The sequence below is a fragment of the Periplaneta americana genome, chromosome 16 (genome assembly GCF_040183065.1).
Source record: "Periplaneta americana isolate PAMFEO1 chromosome 16, P.americana_PAMFEO1_priV1, whole genome shotgun sequence".
NCBI lineage: Eukaryota > Metazoa > Arthropoda > Insecta > Blattodea > Blattidae > Periplaneta > Periplaneta americana.
This window is the reverse complement of record NC_091132.1, coordinates 46869245-46890057: the sequence shown is the minus strand read 5'-3', so window position 1 is coordinate 46890057 and position 20813 is coordinate 46869245. Positions and strand designations below refer to the sequence as shown.

The following is a 20813-nucleotide window of genomic DNA, read 5'->3' as shown; positions in this document are numbered from 1 at the left end:
GTATGTATGCATGTAATTTAATTTCATTTATACGGGTAATTTGGCAATTTAGTATCGAATAAAAAGTCTGTTTTTTATTTTCAAAATGTGGTCACCCTGAACGGAATGAATCTAAATTCAAACGACAAACTGTATTGAATGGGAGACATCATTTAAAGTATTTTTAAATAATAACCAGGAAGACGTATGCAAATGCATAAATCTACGGCCTATAAAATTTTCAACACCGTCGTTATCGTGTTATATAACTTCCATCATCTTCATTGTTATTGTGATTAATTATTTTTTCTTTTTTAATTGTGGTTTTGCAAGTGACGAAGACTTTGTCAGCACATCACGGCGAAGAAGTTGGCATGGAATAATCGCGTCAATAAACAACAATTTGCAGAACTCTTCGGAGAATTTGCAACGCACACCCCCTCCCCCATCATAGGAAGGCAGAGACTAATTTATTTAATTATACCCAAAGGGAATGAATGTAGCCTAATTCATTACCTTGTACTCAGCAATTGTTCCCGTGAATAACTAAATGCCATAATAAATCTCTGGGGCATGGAGCAGTCAACAACTTTTCATTCTGCTTTGTACGAAGAACGAATGCTGCTGTTCTGTCCTAACCTCCGCCGCAAGAGTTAAGGCTGAAATAGTAAAAATCTTTCTCTCGAAAATTAGTATTAAACCTGTATAAGGAGAAGATGGGAAAGACAAGGAGAACAAGGGGAATACAAGAATTAGAGCGCATTGCATTTTATGACGGTCAATTCCCAAGTAACTCCCCCTCGCCATACCTAGTGAGAAAAAATATTCAGTTATGCGTCAAAATCTATTTGTATTTAAGTGCATAGAGGTGTTCCATATCACTGCCGATAAGTATCTAGGGCAGTAGCGGCCTGTGATCAAAATCCTCTGTGAGGCCAGATGCAACTAGTTTAAGTGCCTCCGATAGGAAATGTTTGTTTATGATATTAATTATTATTGTTATTATATTATTAATACCATTATTACTGTATTATTATTATTATTATTATTATTATTATTATTATTATTATTATTATTATTATTATTAATCTATTCTTATTACTATCAATGAAAAATAATAATTTCACTCACCAAATAAGCTGTTATGCTCTGAGTTTCAGTGATTGTTTCAGTGTGATGAAGCAACCCATATTATGTGTTGAAATTCCCCTTTCTTTCTTTTCTTTTTATTTTTTTCCTTTGACCGCAACAAACAAGGCCAAGAGAAGTTTATTTTGCATCACATTACCACATAACCATTTATGTTGTCCATACCAGGATGCAATAGAAACTCGCGTTTTAAGATTATCTGTCAGAAAAATTATCAGCGATGTCGTAGGTATCTCGGTAGTCTCTCTCTTTATTTAAAACTTCCTTTCTTTTAGTATTATTTCTTCTCGAAAAAGGACGCTCTAACAATGAATTAACTGCACCAGCATTATTTCTCTCATTTGTTTCTGTTTATATTTTCACAGAATACATAACATTGGCCAAGATTCACTACTGTACTACGAAGTACAATAGTAGAACACCCTCGCTTATGTCATAAACTGAGACATAAGGGGAGAGAATCGAGTGGGTTTCTGCCTGCCAAAGAGCTGGAATTTTGTTATTTATGGCCTAGTTAGGAAGACAAGTCACCACTGCTATTCCTACCCCACTCTACCCTTGAGGCCGGACCATGGATGGGACGAGTGAAACTTGACCAGGCCAGCCGAATTGTGCCTCAGCTACAGCATTTTAAGCGTAAACTCAAAGCCCGCGAAAGGACATGAAATGCATTAAGCCAGACCCGGCACGAACAATTCTGGCCTCAGGAACAAATTTTTCTGCAAAACACGTGTATATACATCACAAGCCAGACCTGGCACGAGCGATCCCGGCCTCAGGAACAAATTTTACTGCAAAACAGGTCTATATCCATCAAAGTTTTCAAATGCTTCTACAGCGATATATGCTTCATTCAAATAACTAATACATTATATAAAAACACAAAATTTGATTTCAGTTAAGCCAAGTGACTGAGGCCCGGCCTCACTTGCCTCAGTCAATCAGCCGCCACTGATCTAAGGTTACCATATTAGATTCTTTTCATAATTTCCGGCGAGAGATATCGGTAGATGAAAAAACTACGTTTAACATATATGTACTGTACATATCAGCCAGAACCTCAGAGACATCTTTCTTGTTAAGAGTTTCATATTCCTTTGTTCCCAGTTGCATGGAATGTCAAGCAGATGTAAGTGGTACGTAGGGAAATTGGTGTATTTGACCTGTTCTTACTCAAACATAGTTTATATCTTATGTCGTATTCTCTGTCGCGTATGAATGAATATTTCAAACAAGTCCTTAGTCATGCCTGCAGGTTTATATCTTCTTAACGATGTGGGTTGTCTGTCTTTTGCTTTGTACAAACATTATTTTTTTTCTGTTTAAGTTTTGACTACCGTGTGGCTTGTACACGGCTACTGTTCGGATTACAAGGATCAATGCGGGCAACCACATGTGTATATCTTGAATAGTCACTGCAAGATTGATATTACCGAATGTAAAATGCAACAAAAAAGAGTCCACAAAGAAGGCGATTTAGATGGAAAAGCCTCTAAGAACAGGAGTAATGACAAAATACGTAGTTATAAAGTAAAAAAAAAAGTTAATGCGACTATTTCGTTTATATGACGTCATTTCACTTTCGGCCAATGAAGTGTAATGAAGTTTTGAATTCAAACCAATCACAGTCATACATCACGATAATTTCTGCAGCTCGATTTATCACTATCAATTTATTGCATGGTCGTTCTTTTGTTTAGTCAGTGTCGCCAACTGTTTCCACGTAAACCGATGAGCATGAATCCACTGTACTAAACGAAGTGCGAAATCCTACTTCCACATCTACTGTACATCTTCATCTTCTAATTTCATGTCCGTTGAACAATTGTTCATTTAATTGGTGTAGGCCCCTATTAATCAGGTTATTTGTAATTATACTATAAAATGATTAAATTGAATTATGATTTCAGCAGATGATGAAAACGTATTTATGTTATATTAACAAGGAAAAAGCGCAGTACATAGCCTATAATTAATTTTTTGAAACATGTATTTCGCTTGTCTCAATTGGCATTACTGAATAACATTCAATTTTTTTATTGCAGTAATCGATATTCATCTATTTCGACTTCACAATGTCTGACTAGTTTAAGTATTCATAAATATACGATTATTAACATTTTTTGAGAGAATTTTAGGGATATATTATTTACATTTCTATTACTTTATTCACGAAATAGTCATAATAAATATTATTATTATTGTTATTATTATTATCATTATTAAGCTTATTATTATTATTATTATTATTATTATTATTATTATTATTATTATTATTATTATTATTATTATTATTCGAGCACTGGCTATTATTCATAGTTCATTTCATTCGGTTCATTAGACGGTTACGTTAAATCTTATAGCAAGTCTGCGAGTATAAATAATAATCTACGTCACGGTTTAGGCCTTTCATTAGCCTGTTCCGGCTCCAAATTGTTGCTGCCTCCATCTTTTCTTAGGTCTTCCTAAGTTCCTTTTTCCTCGTGGTGAGTAATTGTATGCTGCTTTTGGTATTCTATTGTTCGTCATCCTTGTTAGGTGGTTTTCCCAATTTGTTCTATATTTCACTATTGTTGTATTTAGTTCCTCTACTTTTAGTTGATGTCTTATTTCTGTATTGTGTTTTTTGTCTGTTCTTTGATATCCTGCTATTGGCCTGAGGAATTTCATTTCAGCAGCTTGTATTCTAGCTATATGTTGTGCCGTCATTGTCCATGTTTCGGATCCATAAGTAATTGTAGGAACTGCCATCATAAATAATAATAATAATAATAATAATAATTATTATTATTATTATTATTATTATTATATAATATATATAATATAATATATAATATAATATATATATAAAATATATTATATAATATATAATAATAATAATAATAATAATAATTATTATTATTATTATTATTATTATTATTATTATTATTATTATTCGAGGACTGGCTATTATTCATAGTTTATTTCATTGGGTTCATTAGACGGTTACGTTAAATCTTATAGCAAGTCCGCGAGTATAAATAAATAAATAATAATAATAATAATAATAATAATAATAATTATTATTATTATTATCATTATTATTATTCGAGGACTGGCTATTATTCATAGTTTATTTCATTCGGTTCATTGGACGATTACGTTAAATCTTATAGCAAATCTGCGAGTATAAATAAATAAATAAATAGTAATAATAATAATAATAATAATAATAATTATTATTATTATTATTATTATTATTATTATTATTATTATTATTATTATTATTATTATTATTATTATTATTATTCGAGGACTGGCTATTATTCATAGTTTATTTCATTCGGTTCATTAGACGGTTACGTTAAATCTTATAGCAAGTCTGCGAGTATAAATAAATAATAATAATAATAATAATAATTATTATTATTATTATTATTATTATTATTATTATTATTATTTATTCATTGTAATTCCATCACCCTCATTTCTGCATAGACGTTGCACACAATTTTATTATAGAGATTCGCTCATATCCTCTGTCACTTTTTGCTTTATTACTTTTTCATAATACATTTTCCACTTTGGTTTCACTTTAACTTTATTTCTTAGCCTTTTTTATCTCTTCCTTCCTTCCTTCCTTCTTACTTCTTCTCTTTCTCGAAAGTAGCGAACAGGAAACTTGTACACATACAAAAATTACGAGATATAAATCCTACATTCTTGCAGATATTTCCCTTGTATTTGATACTGCAAAAACGTGAGAATTACAATTAAGAAGTTGATTAGTGAAACATGTTACAGAATTCTCTGAGAGAGGAAACCATGAACTGGACGTGTACTGCGGGCAATGTCCACAGCAGCGTAATGAATTAAAGAATACAAAGCGTGCTTACTCCTCTTTGATGATATATGCACTTGGAACAAGCTCATTAAAAAGGAAACAGGCATTCCATTACAAATTTACTACACCTCAGAATAATTTCAAAAGCGCACAATGAACATTTGTATAGGAAATTGTTGTCTGCATACACGAGCGTAATGTAACATAATTCTCTGCTGAGTGTCCTTTGTAAAGTACAGAGTCTGTTCAGAGACCAGAGGTTGACTTCAATGAAAAACAATGTCAGTAAGATTCAAAATACGTTGTAGGAAATCGTGATTAAATTATTATCTAATAAATAGGGCTGTGATTTTCTTTTTGGTATTAACAATATACGCGAAATGTATAAAAACTTAATTTCATGCCGTGAAGAAGAGAGTCAATAAATATGCTCATCTTTTAGACAATTATATCTTTGTCCCATTTGCTGTAGAGACCTTCGGTCCTTGGAGTCATGACGCTAAAGTTTTGGTATCTCAAATCGGCCAAATTTTGATCTCCATTACTGGTGATCGCCGTTGCACTAGTTATTTGCGTCAACGCTTAAGTATTGCTATTTAACGCGGAAATACAATGAGCGTTTTGGGTACTCTTCCAGAGTCCAGCCCTTTGGACGAACTTTTTCTCCTGTAAAATTTATTATCTCTATGTAAATGTTTATATTTAGTTTTTATATGTGTGTAATTGTAACGGTGAAAATATTGTTAATCAAATATTTATTTATTTATTTATTTAATTATTTTTTTTCATAAGTGTATATTATTTTTGGGAGTGTTTTTTGTAAGTAATTTTATGAGGTTGTTATTGATATGCTGATAAATTTCATATACTTGGCTCGGAAACATGACGGCCTCTGTTCTTGGAATTGGTAATCCCTCATAAACCCCCATCCTCTACTCAACCCCTAGTCGCGTGGCAGAAATACAATAGATCCCAGCATTGCCAAATCTAGCAGTCATTGCCTCTACCTGTTGGGTTTCACCCGTTCTCAGTGTCTTTGTCGACGTGTTGTTTTATACCGTTGTGCGCTTCAATATGTCTAATTTATTCCGGCCATGATTAATGAGTGTTGGAGCAGATGATCCGCAGCCAGGCCTCCTGATACACCTGAAGATCCAGGACCATCACGACAAGAACAACAAATAACACAGTCGAAGAAAACAGAATATCTTATTTGCAGAGGAGCGTAGCTAAGAAAACAAAGTGTTAAAACTGTGTCTAACGTTAGAAATTCTATCCATAAAGTAATCGAAAGTTCAGGCAGTTTAATAAGTATAAATCTTAATCACTTAACATTGGACGCAACCGGCGGAGTTGGATATATGGGCATAGAAATTAAGAATTACGGTTCACCAACTAAAGAGAAAATAAACAAATTAAAACAGAATTCGGTAAGATAGATGATTTTATACGTGATTTACTTCGCCGAGCAGTATGTGAACAGTACGCGAAAGAGATATCGCCAACAGCAACACCGTCCTTAGCAACCTAAATAATGACATTATTCACAGCACTACTTAAAAGTTTTCTAACTTACAGCAGTGAATTAAATATTTTTAAATCACTCTACATGACAACCAACATATTAGCAATAGTAAAATGAATATATATGAACTTCTTCGCCAACAACACAGTACAAAGAAAAGCCCTACAATTTAAAATTAAATTTACATACCAGTAATGAATAAAATATTGTATAGCATACTAGAGTAAACAGATTTTATGCGTTCGTGGAAATTATCACCCAAGGCGAAGCTGATAAAATCTAACTTTACTCTTTTGTACTATAAATTCTATAACTATTCAATGATCACAGTTTCAGAAAATTTTACCAGCGCAACATTCTTAATTAAGTATAAAATTCTGGAACTTCAATAACATGGGAATTTAACACTTATTATAGAAGTCTGCATTTCTTTGTTTATTTAGGCAAAACATGTTAGTGAAAATATAAATATAAAGTGTTTTTAAAATAAGTTTGTTCATTTTTATACCAATTTTGTTTTAGTAATTATAAATTAAGGTATATTTACAAAGATAATATTGTCTTTCTGAAAATCACAGTTTGAAAAACGTTCGCAAATCACAATGACTTCAAGAATTGGCAACTCGGCTAAGGGTTTATCCCTTGCGCGTGCCTGCAGTTAACTGGTGAAGGGGATGAGGGAAGGTCGTCATGTTTTCGTGCGAAGTATACGTGGAAAACGTAAATTCCTTAATACTGAAAGTACAAAATGAAGTGTAATGTATCCGTGAATTTTCGCGAAATCGATATTAAGAAATTACTTCATAATCACGATATTTTCAACAGAAGACAGGTTGTATGAAGAATCCGCACGAAAAATTACTCTTTCTTCCAAATAAAACGTGAAAATTTACTTCGTTATAAAATATACTTACTTTACTTACTGGTTTTTAAGGAACCCGGAGGTTCATTGCCGCCCTTACATAAGCCCGCCATTGGTCCCTATCCTGAGCAAGATTAATCCAGTCTCTACCATCATATCTCACCTCCCTCAAATTCATTTTAATATTATCTTCCCATCTACGTCTCGGCCTCCCCTAAGGTCTTTTTTCCTCCGGCCTCCCAACTAACACTTTTTTTTTTGTTCCTTATTCAAATTTATTCCCAGTACTTTTCGATTGCTGGTAAAACTCATGTTCTGAGAATAATAATTTAATTAAGTAGTAACATATCGCTGCAATCGAAAAGTATTGGGAATAAATTTGAACAAGGAACAAAAAAAAAGTTTCCTTCCCAGGCAGGATTCGAACCACGAAAGTCTTAGTTACCAGTCTATCATGCTCTGGAGTGAACAAGGCCCTGAATCAGCTGTAAGGGTCGGTACGGTTTTTTTTGCCACTATTGTAAATGTGAGTAGGCCTTACATACTTACTTACAAATGACTTTTAAGGAACCCGGAGGTTCATTGCCGCACTCACATAAGCCCGCCATCGGTCCCTATCCTGAGCAAGATTAAACCAGTCCCTACCATCATATCCCACCTCCTTCAAATTCATTTTAATATTATCCTCCCATCTACGTCTCGGCCTCCCCAAAGGTCTTTTTCCCTCCTGTCTCCCAACTAACACTCTATATACATTTCTGGATTCGCCCATACGTGCTACATGCCCTGCCCATCTCAAACGTCTGGATTTAATGTTCCTAATTATGTCAGGTGAAGAACACAATGCGTGCAGTTCTGCGTTGTGTAACTTTCTCCATTATCCTGTAACTTCATCACTCTTAGGCCCAAATATTTCCTAAGAACCTTATTCTCAAACGCCTTTAATCTCTGTTCCTCTCTCAAAGTGAGAGTCCAAGTTTCACAACCATACAGAACAACCGGTAATATAACTGTTTTATAAACTCTAACTTTCAGATTTTTTGACAGCAGACTAGATGACAAAAGCTTCTCAACCGAATATTAACACGCATTTCCCATATTTATTCTGCGTTTAATTTCCTCCCGAGTGTCATTTATATTTGTTACTGTTGCTCCAAGATATTTGAATTTTTCCACCTCTTCGAAGGATAAATCTCCAATTGTTATATTTCCATTTCGTACATTATTTTGGTCACGAGACATAATCATATACTTTGTCTTTTCGGGATTTACTTCCAAACCGATCGCTTTACTTGCTTCAAATAAAATTTCCGTGTTTTCCCTAATCGTTTGTGGATTTTCTCCTAACATAGCCTATTCACGTCATCTGCATAGACAAGAAGCTGATGTAACCCATTCAATTCCAAACCCTGTCTGTTATCTTGAACTTTCCTAATGGCATATTCTAGATCGAAGTTAAAAAGTAAAGGTGATAGTGCATCTCCTTGCTTTAGTCCGCAGTGAATTGGAAAAGCATCACATAGAAACTGGCCTATACGGACTCTGCTGTACGTTTCACTGAGACACATTTTAATTAATCGAACTAGTTTCTTGCGAATACCAAATTCAATAAGAATATCATATAATACTTCTCTCAACCGAGTCATATGCCTTATTGAAATCTATGAATAACTGATGTACTGTACACTTATACTCCCATTTTTTCTTCAATGTCTGTCGAATACAAAAAATCTAATCAATAGTCGATCTATTACGCCTAAAACCACACTGATGATCCCCATTAATTTCATCTACGTACGGAGTTAATCTTCTCAAAAGAATATTGGACAAAATTTTATACGTCAACAGAAGCGATATTCCTCGAAAGTTACCACAGTTAGTCTTGTCCCCCTTCTTAAAAATAGGTACAATTATGGACTCCTTCCATTGTTCTGGTACAATTTCCTTTTTCCAAATAGCAATTACAAGTTTATAAATTTAGCTATATAATGCGCTTCCACCCTCTTGTATTAATTCTGCTGGGATGTGAGTAGACCTACTTCATAAATATGACGTATCAATAAAAACTGAATTTTCATATGGAATTCCTACTTCATAAATATGACGTATCAATAAAAACTGAATTTTCATATGGAATTCCTACTTCATAAATATGACGTATCAATAAAAACTGAATTTTCATATGGAATTCCTCTTTCATATTACATTACGTAACCATAGTATCAGTGTGACAAGATGTTTTTCCTTAATTGAAGACAAACCTGTTTTGAGTGGCGAACTTAAAAATACGTGGGAACTCAACTTCTCTGCTATCCAGACTCCTTCATGACCCTATGTGAAGAACTTTTTATCAGGCATGTTCTCTCGCTTGGCAAACGATACATTCTCCTTGCACTGCATCCATCACGTGTGATGGGATATCTGAAATCTGAAGTCACGTAATTAAATCCTGGAGTTACAAGTATATCTGGCAGATAATGAAAAAGAAAAAGCAATTGAAGCACGATATGTTCGCAGATAACAAATTTGTGTTGACAATGTCCTCTGACACGGCTGGTTACCATTGGTTTGTGGCAGCTTAATGGCCGCCAGTCACGCAGCTCGCTCGGTCCGTTTCGTGACCCGCCGGCACGCAAGTCGCTCGCTGCATTGTGAGGTTAGGTTGATAGACATGCTCAACAGGTTGCCGCGTCCAACTTGTAGGCGCGCTTATCTTCCGATTCGTTTATTCCTTCTCCCCCTTTTTATGTGGTTTTTTTATACGTTGTACCAATTATTTTTACAACCGTTCTCTATGGAGAAGAGGAACAAAGAAGTTGCCTCCATTTCATGTTCTCCAAAGTTTGAACTTGTTCGACCATACACGCTGTACAAACTAGAGAAATGCTGATCTTCTGTTCACTGTAGCTAGTCTTAGCTGCGTTGCGTAAATAGATCCGCCACGAATTCGTTCTGAAACTTGAAGAACAGTACATATCACGATATGTTTAACGTGTAGTAGCGTTTCTTTATTATTTTATTGAGTGATCACGTACTTAACGGAACTTCACTGTAATTTCTCATAGGTAATGAATGTCATGACAGGTTTTAATTTTGCCGACAATTTTGTGAAAAATCAAAACAATGAGTGGTTTTATGAGGACTATTCCGCGAATATAATAACAAGTAACAAGTAATTAATAGAAATAAGATAGTAACATATTATTACTAAATATGTTTAATTTAGAACTTGATTACTTTGAACATGATTGATTCATTCATTATTTACATTGTCTTTCCTTAACCTTTAATTGGATGGTCACTCTGAATTCGATTGGTTGCTTTATGTCAAGCTTTATACTTCAGGATTATTTAATTCGTTACAGTGTACTTGGACGTTTGGTTACTTTGTACCGTACACTAATTTTGTATTATTTTGTACTCTATTTCGTTATTTTGGATATGGTTGCTTCGTTACATCGTACTTGGTATTGGTTAATTTGTACTTGGTTGTTAGTTACTTTATGTTCGGTTATTAGTTACTTTCTACTTGGATATTGATTATTTTGTGGTGGAATATTGGTACTTTTTGCTTGATTATTGGTTACTCTATACTTTGTTATTGGTTACACTATACTTGGTTATTGGTTATTCTATAGGCTTACTTGAATATTGGCTACTTTGTGGTTCTATATTGGTACTTTTTGCTTTGTTATTGGTTACTCTACCTGGTTATTGATTACTTTGTGGTGGGATATTGGTAGCCTACTTTAGGGTCTACGCGTCTTGATTACTCTGTACTTGGGTATTGGTTACGCTATACTTGATTATTGGTTATTTTGTGACGGGATACTGGTACTTTTTGCTTGGTTATTGGTTACTCTATATTTGGTCATTGGCTACTCTGTACTTTGTTCTTGGTTACTTGGTTATTATTTATTTTGTGACGGGATACTGATACTTTTTACTTTGTCATTGGTTACTCTATATTTGATCATTGGTGACTGTACTTGGTTATTGGTTACTCTGTGCTTGGTTGGTTACTTTGTTGAGTCATTTCTCTTGTTGCTTACTATATTATTCGATTTGGTAGTTACATGCTTTCAGTAGCCTATAATTACGTTCACGCGATGTCATCGATATGTGCCTTTGGTGTTACTGATGCTACCTGAAGGCTACGATCATGTTTATTAGAATTTTTTTCTTGTTTTGGTAAATACCATCTTACTTACAGATAGCTTTTAAGGAATCCAGAGTTTCATTGCCGCCCTTACATAAACCCGCCATCGATCTCTATCCTGAGCAAGATTAATCCATAATCCAGTCCCTACCATCATATCCCACCTCCCTCAATTCTATTTTAAAATTATCTTCCCATCTACGCCTTGGTCTCCCCAAAGGTCTTTTCCCTTCAGATCTTCCAACTAACACTCTATATGCATTTCTAGATTTCACCCATACGTGCTATATGCCTTATGGATTTAATGTACTTAGGCCCTAATTATGTTAGATGAAGAATACAATGTGTGCAGTTCTGCGTTGTGTAACTTTCTCCATTGTCCTGTAACTTCATCCCTCTTAGCCGCAAATACTTTCCTAAGCACCTTATTCTCGAACGCCCTTAACCTCTGTCTCTCTCTCAAAGTGAGAGTGTAAGTTTCACAACCATACAGAACAAACGGTAATAGCCTATAACAGTTTTATAAATTCTAATTTTCAGCTTTTTCGAGAGCAGGCTGGATGACAAAAGCTTCTCAACCGAATAATAACAGACATTTCCCATATTTATTCTTGGTTTAATTTCCTCTCGTGTGTCATTTTTATTTGTTACTGTTGCTCCAGGGTACTTGAGTTTTTCCTCGTTTTGGTAAATATTACCACATCTCAAATATTGAATTTTTTTTTTAACATTTCTTTTCTGTTCACTGCTGCCAAAGCAACTGGCTATGGAGTGAGGGAGAACCCATGTTCAATCATCTCTCGTTGTCTAAAGTTTCAAAACGGCTCCGGTGTTCAGTCAGTTTCTTATGATATTAAGTACCGGGTCTTCCCTGGGGGTCAAATACTGCTGGAACGTGGTGTCGACCACAATAGCTCATTCTAATGTCGAGCATGTAGATCTACATCCATACCTCCCATGTAAGTGCCTTCATGCCGTGTAAAGAGTTCCTGCAATTTTGTGTTAATGCTCCGTGGAGGCGATATTTATGTACGTCTATTGTGACTTAAAAGTACCGGTGCCTAAGTTGCTGATGCATAGAAAACATTTGAAATATCTTATTTTCACACCTCGTTTGTATTGCGACGCCAAAATTACAGCTACGAAGACGTCAGATACCTGTTACCGTTCAGTTAACCAAGAATCAATTAGCAGTCCGCATGACACTGTACGAAATTTAATTAAAACCGGCCAGAGGAGAATTACGTGCACAGGGCAACGTTTAAAAATTACGAATCTTGTGGGATTTCGCGTTCCAGCGGCGCCTGGAAACTGACTCGGCCCCCGACATACATTAGCCTCCGTCGCCATAGAAACTACGTGGCCATCATTATAATTCAAGTGGCTTTGTCGATCCCTTAACCTCAAAGGTTAGAAGTTGCAGTCATATTGCATACAGATGCGTGTGGTGGCTGGATCTGTTGTATCACATAGAGCGGAAAATTCGTGAATCGAGTTGTGCCGACATATGTTCAGCGTGTTTGGTGCGTGTGATATGTGCGTTTATAAAAGTTTCCTACATCTGTCTTGGTTCTGCTGTTTCTCTAACATTGACAAGGCCACCAGCGTAGTTCACAAGCAAATATTTTGATGAGAGCAGATAAAAAAGTTATTTTTTGTCACCATGGTAATAATGTCAAAAGAAGTGCTTATACAAATTTTGGCCACTCGACCGCAATTGCGAGGGCCGTAAAAATAAATTCGCCAGGGGCCGTTAACAGAAAGAAAACACAATTTAATTGGAAAAATTTATTGGAACAGACATGGCAATTGTTGAGCTATTTTTCAACATATTCCCCACCTGAATTGAGACATTTGTCATATCATGGGATTGACAGAGATGTTCAGACGGCTGTCAAACGCTGGTTCCGATCCCAGGCGGTTTGACTTCTACGACACAAGGATACAAAAATTAATGCCTCAATTCCAGTGAGCGATATATTGACAAATAGCGCAACAATTGGTGTAGGCCTATTTGTTTCAATAAATCTTTCAATGCAATTGTGCTTTTTATCTGTAAGCGGCCCCAGGGAAAATCACTTTCTGGACGGCCTCGTAATTGCGGTCGAGTTGCCAAAATTTGTATAAGCACTTCTTTTGGCATTATTGACACGGTGGAAGAAAAAATTAAACTTTTTTATCTGCCCCCATCAGAATGTTTGCTTGCCAGTCGTCTGAGGCTCTTGCCTGCTGATCCGGAGTTGCGCTCGGTTGTGGGTTCAATTCCCGGTTGGGCTGATTACCTGGTCGGGTTTTTTCCGAGGTTTTCCCCAACTCTAAGGCAAATGTTAGATAATCTATGGCGAATCCTCGGCCTCATCTCGCTAAGTACCATCTCAGTATCACCATCGCATCGACGCTAAATAAGTTAGTAGGCCTAGTTGATATAGCGTTGTTAAATAACCAACTAAAAATTAAAAAAAATTACGGATTTTAGACTGTTTAGAAACAGCATTAAAACATTATTATTATTATTATTATTATTATTATTATTATTATTATTATTATTATTATTATTATTATTATTATCATCATCATCATCATCATCATCATCCTTCACGAATTAGGCCTCTGTAGACATGTTTCGGCCCCATCTAGCAGTCTTCTTAAAGGTCTTCCTGGTCGACGATGTCCTCTAGGTTTATACTGCATCATAATTTTTTGGGATTCTTCAAATTTTCCATTCTTCTTACATGATCTAGCCAATTTAATTTGTGTCTGTTGATTTTTTCTTCTACTGACTCTAGTTCTAATTGTTCTAAAATTTCTTCATTCCTTTTTCGGTTTAAAAGAGTAAATCCTGCTGTCCTCCTGAAAAATTTCATTTCCGTTGCTTTGATTCTGTTCATGTCTTTTTTCATTAATGTCCAAATCTCTCTTCCGTATAAAAGGGAGGGTAATGCTAGTGTATTATATATTTTTATTCTTGTAGATTTTTGTACTAATTTAGCTTTTAATGTATTGTTTATTATTCCTAGAATTTGTGTAAATTTGGTAATTTTTTGTTCACATCTTTTTCATTTTGATAAGATATTTCACAACCCAGGTAATTGAAATTTTGTACTTGTTCGAGGCATTGGTTATTGTGTATTATATTATTATTATTATTATTATTATTATTATTATTATTATTATTATTAGTATAGGTTATTATTATTATTATTATTATTATTATTATTATTATTATTATTATTATTATTGTTTGCCGCAGATGGGTACCTGCTGGAGGATACACTGCATTCCCCGACGTCGTCCTCGTCAGACGGCGACGTGCACCAGTCGGTGCCTCTACCCGTGTTTCTGGAGGAACCGACTGACTCTTACGTGATAAAGGGTAAACCGGCCACGTTGCAGTGCCGGGCCGCGCACGCCTTGCAGGTTTACTTCCGGTGCAACGGTGCCCGGAAGCAGCACCCGTCGTCGGCCAACTCGCCGCCCATGCAGCAGGACTTCGTGGACCCACAGACCGGGGTCCGCAATGTCGAGGCCTCCATTAACATCACGCGCAACGAGGTGGAGGAGTACTTCGGCAAGGACAAGTTCAAGTGCGAGTGCATCGCCTGGTCCAGCCGCGGACAGATCCGCAGCCAGCCCGCCGCCATCGACGTCGCCTGTAAGTGCACACTTTTCCTATTACATTTGAACATTCACTGATTTTCTACATTGGCGTCGCTTGTGAGTTAACGTGATTTTGAACTATTAGATTCTCATTATTTACGCTGACTGATTTTCTATTCCATAATATCGGTATCGTTCGTAAATGAACATATTACTTTAATCCATCAGGATCTCATTTTTAGCTCTGAACGTTTACTGATTTTTTTATGGTCTTGATTCAAAATGTTCAGTTTTAATTAGAAGTTTATAACTTTTTTAAAAACTTATACACCACTTAATGTTCTTCAAACATACAGAAATTTCTCTTTTCTAGGATTCAGGATCCTTGTGGTCTGGCAATGTTATTTGTCTGGTGTTTAACCCATTTGGATCTACGAGAAATTTTTAACTCTGAACATTCACAGATTTTCTACTCAGTACCGCTGTCGCTTATAGATGAATATAGTATTTTAATTAATCAGGATCTCATTTTTAACTCAGAACGTTTAAGTCTTACTTATTTTGTATTTTATAATCCACTTGGATCTCATTTTTAACTCTCAACATTCACAGATATTCTACTCGGTACCGGTAATATCGGTATCGCTCGTAGATGAACATAGTATTTTATTTCATCAAAATGTCATTTTTAACTCTGAACATCTACCGATTTTGTATTTAATAGTATCAGTATTACTTATAAATGAACAAAGGCTACTTTAATCCATTTGGATCTATTTTTAACTCTGAACATTCACAGGTTTTCTACTCGATAATATTAGTATCGCAACAAAGGCTATTTGAATCCATTTGGATCTATTTTTAACTCTGAACATACACAGATTTTCTACTCGGTAATATTGGTATCGCTTATAAATGAACATATTACTTTAATACATCGGGATCTCATTTTGAACTCTGAACGTTTACTGATTTCGTATTTTATACTCCACTTGGATCAAATTATTAATTCTGAATATTCACAGATTTTCTATTCAATAATATCGGTATCGCTCATAGATTAACATCGTATTTTAATCCATCAGGATCTCATTGTTAGCTCTGAACCTTTACTGATTTTGTTTTTTTATAGTATCGGTATCCCTTGTAAATGAACAAGTACATTAATCCATCAGGATCTCATTTTTAACTCTGAACGTTCACTTATTTAGTATATTATAATCCACTTGGATCTCATTTTTAACTCTGAACAATCACAGATATTCTACTCTGGATGTTTACTGATCTGTTTTTTTTTAATATTGATATCGCTCGTAGATGAACATAGTATTTTAATTCATCAAGATGTCATTTTTAATTCTGAACATCTACTGATTTTGTATTTTATTGTATCAGTATTACTTATAAATGAACAAAGGCTATTTTATTCCATTTGGATCTATTTTTAACTCTGAACATTCACAGATTTTCTACTTCATAATATTGGTATCGTAACAAAGGCTATTTTAATCCATTTGGATCTATTTTTAACTCTGAACATTCACAGATTTTCTACTTCATAATATTGGTATCGTAACAAAGGCTATTTTAATCCATTTGGATCTATTTTTAACTCTGAACGTTCACAGATTTTCTACTCGATAATTATTGGTATCGCTTATAAATGAGCATAATACCGTACTTTAATCCACGAGGATAGAATTTCTAACTCTGAATGTTTACTGATTATGTATTTTATAGTATCGGTAGGCCCTATCATAAACATAGATAGGCTACTTTAATCTATTTTCATCTCATTTTTAACTCTGTACATTCACAGATTTTCTACTCGACAATATCGATATCGCTCATAGGTGAACATAGTATTTTAATTCATCATAATGTTATTTCCAACTGTAAACATTTACTGATTTTGTATTTTATTATCCATTTGGATCTCATTTTTAACTCTGAGCATTCACAGATTTTCTACTCCAGAATATCGATATCGCTCGTAGAACAACTTAGTATTTTAATTCATCAGGATTTCATTTCTAACTCTGAATTTTAGTAACTTTTTTTTATTTTATAGTATCGGTATCGCATATAAATGAACATAACCTGCTTTAATCCATTTAGATCTTATTTTTAACTCTGAACATTCTACATTTTCTACTTGACAAAATTGCTATCGTTCATAAATGAACATAGCATTTTAATTCATTGGGATCTCATTTTTAACTGTGAATGTTTACTCTTTTGTACAGATTTCATAATAGCAACATCGTTTATAAATGAACATACTTTAATCCCATCGAGATATAATTTTTAACTCTGAACATTTTCTGTTTATTGTTCTAATATATAGGAATCGCTTATAAATGATGTTTTAATCCTTCAGGATCTTATTTTTAATTAAAAATGTTTATTGATTTTGTATTGTGTAATATCAGTATCGCTTTTTAAATTAATTTAATCCCTTAGATTTTTATTATGTACTACTTCGAACATTAAGTGATTTTCTACTGTAAAATATCGATTATAAATTAACATAATTTATTCCATTAAGGTCTCAATAATTATGAATAATCACTTTTTTTCTGTTCTATAATATTGGTATCCCTTAAAAGTTACATATTTTAACCCAATAGAATCTTATTTTTAACTGTGAAGTCCACAGATTTTCTATTCGATAATATCGATATCGCTTGTACTCGTAAATGAACATAATTTAATCCACTAAGGACTTCATTTTTAACTCCGAACAAACTGAGTGTCTACTGAATAATATTGGTATCGCTTATAAATGAACATACTTTAACCCATAATGATCTCATTTTTCACTCTGAACATACACTGATTTTCTTTCCACTAACGTTAGTGTCGTTCATAAATAAACATATTTTAACCCACCAGAATCTCAGTTTTATTTACTCTGACGATACCGGTACACTGATTTTCTGTTCACCAAAGCTTCACCAAACATAGCTTAACCCATTAGGATTAACTTTCTACATTCAATGTTATTATTGTATTTTCTGAAATTTTCGTCGCTTGTAAATTTACATATTTAACTCATTTCGATCTCAAATTTAACTCTTGTTACTCAGTTATTTTCTATTCGCTTATACTGAGTGAACTGTAAGTAATGTTATTAATTTCAACGTGTTATTCTTTGAGATATTTCAAACAACATAGTTTAATACAATTTTGCTCGTTGTTGCTTCCTTTTAGATAAAAAAATTATTTTACTGTATGAAACATTTCATAGCATATTTTGGGAAAGCTACTGAATTAATTCCAAATATGCTCAGTCAATTTAAGTGTGCAATGTATGATGATAATAAATTATCGGAATAATTTTAATTTTGTCCTTCAAATGTGCATAAATTTGATCCGAACAAATGTAACTTCTCGTTCTGCAAATGAATTTTCCGCCCAGCTATCCTTAATTTTGTCAGAGTAGTTTTAACTGGCTTGTAGTGACGGAAAAAACTGCAACACCTTTTTAAAAATCATTTTTCCTTTTTAAAGAAAAATAATTCTCTGACTGCACTTATAATTTAGATGTATTTGAATCTACAAACCCTATGTTTGGTACAGGTTTTATTAAAATATAACATTTTCCATTGACGATCTCTCTCCTTGTCATCTGTTTTCACGAGCAATTTCGAGTATGATTTTCAATTCTCTAAATATCTTATAGAAATCTCGCTCTGAGCGAGGAACCATCAGCCAACCGAGCTGTTATATTAGCATTGTGTATTGGACGCTTCAGCCACAACTGGGCATGATCACTTCCTATTTTCGCGTGAAGTGTGTGAATATTAGTTCTGAATCCAGCACTATGTTCCGAGTGATGAATGCATCTGGTTTATGCATGTTTTTACTGCCGATATTCTACTCCTAAAAGCATCAATGCACTGTTAATGCGTAATGCTTGACTCATTACATAAACATGGCGTTCCATTACATCTCTCTGTATACTAAAACTCAAGCATAAATGTCTTGATATAAATATACATGTTTGTTTCACATCTGCATGCCAGGCGTTATTCCAACACATTCTCTATTCTTGCTGGGAATTTTAACGTAGTCGACGATAAAAAAAATATCGCTATGCTGTTTTCCAAATCGTAGTTTTGCAGAGATTTATGAAAGGAGTTAATCAGTTTTAGCCCGCCACAGTCGGCAAAAGATTTGTTGACCAATAGTGTTTTCGGTCTTTTATGTTATCTTTTCCTGTTATTAACAGAAATATTCAAGTCTGTAGGTATATATTATTCTATACTAGGTGGGCCCCTGAACCTTTGGCCATAAACGTGAAAGATTGAAGTGTTGTGTTGAGATTTGTAGTGTATTTAAAGAAATACAGTTTTTGGGAAGACATTAATCGGAAACGGAAAGTGTGTTTTTAAAGAGAGGAAATAGTTTCTATGGGAACATTAATCAGAAACAAGAAACTGTGAGGAGTCTTCTTCTGATTCTTCATTATTTTTGAAGAGATGAATTAGCTTTTGAGGAAAAGCTCAAAATGCGAGAGAAGTTGAGGAAATAAGTTATCCTCTAACGGTCTTACTAATAAAAACTCTATATACAGACGTTTAACTGTCTTATACTTATACAGTGAGTAGCTCACTTATACGTCGTGTGTAAATTCCTTGCTAATAATCACTACATACGTCGCGTATAACAGTACAACTGTTACACAGCTACGTCATAGTTTCGTCATTACTTCATTACGAAAGGTAATAGAATATCTGAGGTTCTCTATTGTATCCGGTAGTGGTTGGGTTGGTGCGTGTAGGGGATCTATGGCACGCAACTCATTCCATATTGAGGGTTGGCGCAATAGATCTCAACAGGTCGCAGTGCTGGGCCATCCGTACTCCCCCTCGCTTAAATTCCATTCCATTCCAACTGTTTGAATTCTTGTGTTATTTACCATATTCACCAGATTTAGTTCCATCAGACTAGTTTCTGTTTCCAGACATCAAAGTGAACTTGAAAAAAAATAGACATAATGATGCGGTTGAAACTGTGTAATCAGTTAATTTTATTTGAGACGGATAAAAGCCTCTGCATAGGCCAATAAAATAATATATCTATTAACGAAGAGGTTGTGTTGAAAAATTAAATTCACTTATATCAATAATGGTTATAAACTTAAATCCCTCTCACATTAAAACAAATAGATACATGTAACATATATATAACATTAAAAATTGTTAAAAATCGAAAACATTGAGAAGTTATATGTAACTCTGGTTCTATTTTTTTTTCTGCTGTGGAACTTTGCTAAGATGGATATCTGTAACGCTAGTGTTTTTCTTGGGTTCGAACTTCGCAATCTGGAAACATTCGTATAACCTGTATTTGTACATGTGTAGTACTTACTTATATAGAGTAATGAATTTATATCACATAATCGGTACGTTTGATGTAAGGGGCTGCTTAGGGTAGTAATTTATTTCCGAAGTTGAACCTGCGATCTCCTATTTTTGTGGTCACTGTGTTAGTAAATATCATTTCTATGCTAGACAACGATTTGTAAGAAGGCCTCTTGCGGGCAACAACGGTTGCTCTGCCCGCAAATATGGCACATATTTCGAATAAAACACGTCGCTGTTTTTTTCTAATGAACAATTTACACTTTCTTAAGTTGTGCGCTTGATGATCAGATAGCATTTTGGGTGCAAAAAATAAGTTGCTCAAATGCTGACAGCAGGTTGTAGAGTGT

The 20813-nt window shown here is 34.3% G+C and overlaps 1 protein-coding gene across 2 annotated transcripts in view; it reads left to right on the top strand.

Annotated features, from left to right (window-relative positions):
* The window catches only part of LOC138716215 (netrin receptor UNC5C-like), a 901985-nt gene that overhangs the window by 29146 nt on the left and 852026 nt on the right, over positions 1-20813 (top strand). For both annotated transcript variants that reach the window (XM_069849052.1, XM_069849051.1), the window contains exon 2: positions 14748-15149. In XM_069849052.1, the coding sequence (XP_069705153.1) occupies positions 14748-15149 (402 nt within the window). The remainder of the gene's footprint in view (positions 1-14747; positions 15150-20813) is intronic.